Below are 6,038 nucleotides of genomic sequence, written 5' to 3'. Positions count from 1 at the left end.
GAATAGTGTTTTGATTTAGTCAAGTTTTTGGACTTATTCTAATCTATTAACTATATAAAAAGTGTCAATGCCTCTACAGTGCCACTTTGGTTTACTGAGAGCACTAGCATTGAAAAATGCTAAAGTCATATTTAAGGCATTTTTAACATTTTTGAGGATAAAAGTACTTGCATCAAAAAATGCTAAACCACACTATTGCAAAATTTTTTGCAATAGTGCTACAGTACAATTCTAAACTTAGAATTGTACTGTAGCACAATGGTAAAAGAGAAATATATATTTTATTCCATCCTTTTCCCTCTGAAATTTCTCTCTCCACTATCACGGTACTTCAGTGCTCTTCTCTCTCTTCTTTGTTCTGTTTCTCCATCTGCTCTCTCCTCTCTTCAGCTCTCTCCTCTCTTCAGACCCAAACAGCATACTCCTCCCAACATCAACATCAACATCACACACCATGTGGATTCGCTGAAACTCAACCGATTCACCCTCACCCATCTCCATTGCCGACGCTTCACACGGCGTCTCATCTCAGACCCATCTCCAAATCCCGATTCACCCTCACCCTCAACCGATTTAATCAGACCCATCTTCAAATCCCTTTACCGATTCACCCTCACCCTCAACCGAATCCCTTTACCGATTCACCCTCACCCTCAACCGATTTAATCAGACCCATCTCCAAATCCCTTTACGGATTCACCCTCACCCTCACTCATCTCATAAACCCAACACTCTAGATAGTACCCATTTAACTCTTCACTCTATCACTCTCTCTTCAAACCGACACTCAAGGTTCAACTAAGCTCCGTCGGTGTGGGGGATTCAGCTCCATCGGTGTTGGTGCTAACTGTAAGGTGGGTTTTGATAATGTATTTAGAGTGTTTTTGTTTGTGTTTCTTTTCTCTCTCTGCAAGAAAAAGAGGGATTCAGCTTGTGTTTGTGTTTGGGTTTTGATCAAAGAATTGTTGTTGATGTTTGCAGAGATTCAACTTCATCAACGAGGGATTTTCGCTCTCTGGCACGGGATTAGCATCATAAAAAAATTTGCTCAGGTTCATCTTCCATACCAGTAAGTTTCCCTCTCTATCTATTTCTCTCGCTTCTCTCTTTTCACTTTGTTTCTGTTCCCCTTTGGATGGATGAAATGGGAATATTCCTGATAATTTTGTGATTAAAGTAACTGAATTTGTATAGAGGTTAAGGCATGCTTTGTATTGGATCTTAGCAATGCGTTAAGCTGAATTTTTTATATAAGTTTTTAGTTTAACTGGGAAAGAATGAAAATTTAGTAGGTGGGTATGGTTCAGGATACTGTTGTTAATTTGTAGATACTAAAATGGGAACTTTTTGACAAGTTTGTGATAAAAATAACTGATATTTGTAACTTATTCTGAAGAAAAAAGATGTAACTGAATTTTGAATAGATGTTAGGGCACCCTCTGTTTTGGAGCTTAACTCTGTGTTTAGCTTAATTTTGGATATGTAAGTTTCTATTGAATTGGGAAAGGATTAAAAATTAGTGGTTGGATATGGTTCAGACTAGCATTGTAAATTTTTAGATGCTAAAATGGAAATAATTTTGGAATTTTGTGATAAAAGTAACTAAACTTGTTTAGGGGTTAGGGCACACTTTCTTTTGGAGCCTTTTTATTTTTATATTTATAGTTTTTTGATAAGCAGAAATACGGGTTGGAGGCTTAGAGCTTTGCTCTTTGTTGAGCTGAATTTTGGATATAGTAAGCTTGTAGTTCTGCAGTACAATCACTATCCAGTAGGACAGAATTTTGAAGCTGTGTGTAAGTTAACAGGGCAGTTTGTAACTAAAAAGCAACATCTCTAATCATCAATTTTCACCTGCACACAGATCATGATCAATTCTCAGATTTTATCCTAGAGTTCCATTTTCTAGTAAAATTTAAAAGTCACTGCAACTGTCACAAAAGATTGATTCCTTCTCCTCATGACAGAACCTTTACCACACTTGTCTAAAATTTATTCCATCTGAGTTGCAAATTGATATATATATTGACCATTCTAAAGCCTAGAAGTGTTGCCCATACTTGTCACCACTTTAAGTACACAGATTTTTAATCATGTTAGCTTGGATTAAGACCAACTTCAGTCACACTTGTGTTTCAGAATAAACAGATTATAGTTGCCATGTCATGATGATTCAAAAACTCCATTTGAGAAATTGGGAAGATGGATAAGAACTGGCATTTTAGTTTCTATTATAGCATGAAGCCTTCAATTTTCAAGCCTTGTTACTCCTCTTAGAGACAATACCAAATTTAGGTATTTAACCACCAACACGCACACCTTGACCTAGGTTGGTTAGCTTACTGATTTTGCTTGGAAGTCACGCCTTCTCCAAGTCCTATTTGGTTAAGGACTTTTGAACCTTTTCCCTGTACATCTCAGCCTTGTGAAGATATATATATATATATATATATATACACACACACAAACACACACAACTAGCTCTTTGTTTTCTAATGAAGTCATAACCATGTGAGGGTAAGGTGTATTTGGGGTTTTTGTTTTGTGAGAGTGCCTTTGCCCCACTATTTTGATTTCCCAACTTCTCAGTTAAATTTTCTCTTTATCACAGTCGTGTGTGGTTGTCTCTTCTTTCTTCTAATATTGTTTTGTTCTTATCGTTAGTTGTTGAGATCTTTCATAGGCCCATCATAGTGTTCACAATCAATCTTATGAGGAAGTAACATCTTGATACTCTTTCGCATTACAAGCCCAAATATAAATTAATAACTCTCACTAAAGAATGAGATTATTATTTTTTGGATTGGTATGATAGGATTTGGACTTATGGGGTTTGCTCTATATTCTTTACCATTGTGCCAAGACATGGATTGGTTTTTGGTGTATGCAAGATGCTTTAAATATAAAAATATTGATGCATGATCTTGCTATAATATAGATGCATTGTGCAAGAATTTCAGATATTGGTTACTCCATAGAGTACACCTTGTAGAGTATTAACTTCAATTGTGGGTTGGAAATAGCTTACCTTGGAAAGTCTCTTGTGGTTGAATCCCACCTAAACCAAAAAGGAATCCATTGTTGTCTTGGGCTAATGATAGAAAGCAATTATTATGAAACAAACGCCATAGGTTCAATTCTTGTATCCTTTTTTTTTTTTTAGACTTTTTGCACCTTTGGGTCATAGAAGAATAAGGAGCTGTGTATCCGTAGTTTATTGAGATAATTGTCGAGTTAGAAGAACTAGAGAGGGGGAACTAGCACGAAGAATCAGATTGAGAGTGTTGTTAGAAATATAGCTTCAATACATGGGTAGCTACTAAAGTACAGTATGCACGAGTAATCAGATTGACAGTGTTGTTAGATTGACAATGTAGCTTCAATACATGGGTAGCTTCAGATTGACAGTGTTGTTAGAAATCAGATTGACAGTCCTTTTTTTTAAAAAAAACTGAAGTACAGTACACAAGTAGATTCTAAGATGCACAGCTACCCAAAAATAAAAACAAGCAAACGGATCTTTTTTTTTTCCTCCTACGGGATAAGTAGTAGTACAACCCCATTTTGCATTTAGTCCATTATTTTCACTTTCACAATACTACACATTGCTGCTCACATATGTAAATATTAGCTTATATTGATTGTAAAGATACAAATAAGAATTGACTTCATACACTAATTTACTTCATATACTAATTGTTTTAAGTTCCCTGTTTAAAAGGGATGGTTTTACAAGAACACATTGAACAATATGGTAATTACTTACAAGGGGATTCCGATTTTGTGGAACCATTTTTAAGTAGGTCTCAAAATCCTTCAATGCCCATCCAGCCTATACCGGAAGTTGAAATTGTCACCCCTAATCCAACAAAACATGGTGGCAACTTTAGTGTAGATGAGGACCTCCTCCTCATCGCTGCATGGCTTAACATTGGCATGGATGCTGTGCATGGTACTGATCAAAAGGGTGACAAATTTTGGGAGAAAGTTTGGGAGTTTTTTTGCAAGAATAATACTTATGGAACCACACGTACTAGTACCTCCCTATCAAGTCGATGGGGAAATATTAATAGGGAGACAAGTAGGTTTGCTGGGTTCATGGCGAAAGTTGAAGCCCGAAATAGAAGCGGTACGACTGATGAGGACAAGGTATCAATTATATTGCCATAGTGTCAAGATATTAATTTCCTTTATAGTTTCAAGACACTAATTATTTTATTAATTTTTAAAAAATTTAGTTGAAAGAAGCAAGGGATATATATCAAGCTACACCAAATTCAAAAACCGGCAAAAAGGTAGCTTTTGCTTTTGAACATTGTTGGGTTGTGTTGAAGAACCAACCAAAGTGGAGTATGCTTAAGGAAAGATCAAAAGGGCTCCCTCAAACTCAAAGTTCAGTCGATCAAGTTGATAGCAATGATGATGATACAGTGGTGCTAGAGAGACCAATTGGTCGAAAAGCCGAAAAGGCTAAGCGAAAGAGGATAGATGGTGATAAGGGCTTTGATGATTATTTGGAAAAAAAATTGCGCTATATTGAAGCATCACATGAACAAGACAAAGAGGCTCTTCGCATCAAAGCGGAAAGGCTTCGTCTTGAAACTATTAGGGAGGAGGGAAGAATAATGACTATGGATACAAGTAGCATGAATGACAAGAAAAAAATTTATTTTGAAAATCTCAAGGATCAAATCCTTGCAAGACAAGTTGGGTTTGACCTAAGGAACATGTAGATGTCTTGTCGTAACCTTATTGTGGTAGTAAATTATTTTAGGGTTGGGGTTTGGCATATGTAGATGCCATTTTGGTAGTGGCTTATTTTGGTAGTGGCTTATTTTGAGCATAAGTTTGGAACATGTAGATGATGTATTGTTCCAACTTGATCAATTGGCAGTAGGTTGTACCACTTATGTAATCACATCATTTTTGCGTATATAAAAAACTTATGTATTTTCTATGTTTGATATCATATCTTCTACCAATTGGTTGTTCCAACTTTCAGTTTTTTTTTTTTTTTTTGTCAGTTTTATACTTCTGTTTAATTTTTTCTGATAGTTATTTGCCTGCTGGAATGGGCTGCCCTAAAGTTAGAGGAGTCTAAGAAAAGTCATGTAGTCAGAAGTTAAAGTCTGCGGATGCAGCAGTTGCTGCAGCAAATAGTAAAGATAAAGGTTCTGAGAATAGGTATAGTAAAAGTTAAGATGTTTGATGGAACTGTGCAGACCTTGGTAATGAAAGATTTACTTAAGCTTGGAAGAAATGAGAGATAATAAATTATGGAAGTTACTAAAATTGTTTTTGGAGGTGATGAAAATGAAATGAGAGAAAACTTTCAAGAATTTGTACAGTTGAAGTAGGAAAGCCAAGTAAAGCAAAAGGCAAAGAGAAACCTTTAGTTAATTAGAATATCACATAGAAAAGATAATCATGGATGGAAAAAGCGTAAATTCTGTGGAGATAGAGTTGTCACCGCCATATATTATGTGACGTTGTGAATTACTGGAAAACACCAACCATCACAAACCAAGAAATTAAACTTTAAACCCAAATTAGAATAGAATAAAGAAGAAATTTAAAGAAATTGTTCAAATCCTAAACTTTAAACGTTCAAATTTTTAAACTCAAATCAGAAGTTCAAATATTTAAAGTTTAAACCCAAATAACGAAAATAACTTTGAATCCAAATCTATTGTTCAAAACTTTAAAGAAATTGAGCAAATAAACTCAAAACGAAACCACTCGATCATTCAAAATGTTAAGAAATCAAGTAACTAGAAGTTGCTAGAAAGTGCCTATGGTGTTTAAGTTGGTTGAATAGTAATATTTAATACTAATTAATAAAAAAATTATTCATTCAACCATGGGTTAGAACTTGATGAAGAGAATTTTCTTAGATTTTGGAATGTTCTGTTAACGGATGAGTGTTATTTTGTTAAGTTTTGGGATACAATATCATTCCACTAAACCTAAGGAAATTTTTGTAAATTATCCTCTCTTTTTCTTTTTTCCAGTAAAATTAAAATTCTAAAATGATTTAT

The 6,038-nt window shown here is 34.9% G+C and overlaps 1 protein-coding gene across 1 annotated transcript; it reads left to right on the top strand.

The window, feature by feature from the left end:
• Positions 1 to 3,723: 3,723 nt before the first annotated feature.
• Positions 3,724 to 4,733, top strand: LOC115964892 (glutathione S-transferase T3-like). Its single transcript, XM_031084122.1, has 2 exons — positions 3,724 to 4,149; positions 4,239 to 4,733. Exons 1-2 carry the CDS (start codon positions 3,724 to 3,726, stop codon positions 4,731 to 4,733), a joined length of 921 nt encoding a protein of 306 aa, XP_030939982.1.
• Positions 4,734 to 6,038: the final 1,305 nt, after the last annotated feature.

This window comes from Quercus lobata, chromosome 10, assembly GCF_001633185.2.
Source record: "Quercus lobata isolate SW786 chromosome 10, ValleyOak3.0 Primary Assembly, whole genome shotgun sequence".
NCBI lineage: Eukaryota > Viridiplantae > Streptophyta > Magnoliopsida > Fagales > Fagaceae > Quercus > Quercus lobata.
The sequence above is the reverse complement of the archived record's forward strand: the minus strand, read 5'-3'. Positions and strand labels throughout refer to the sequence as shown.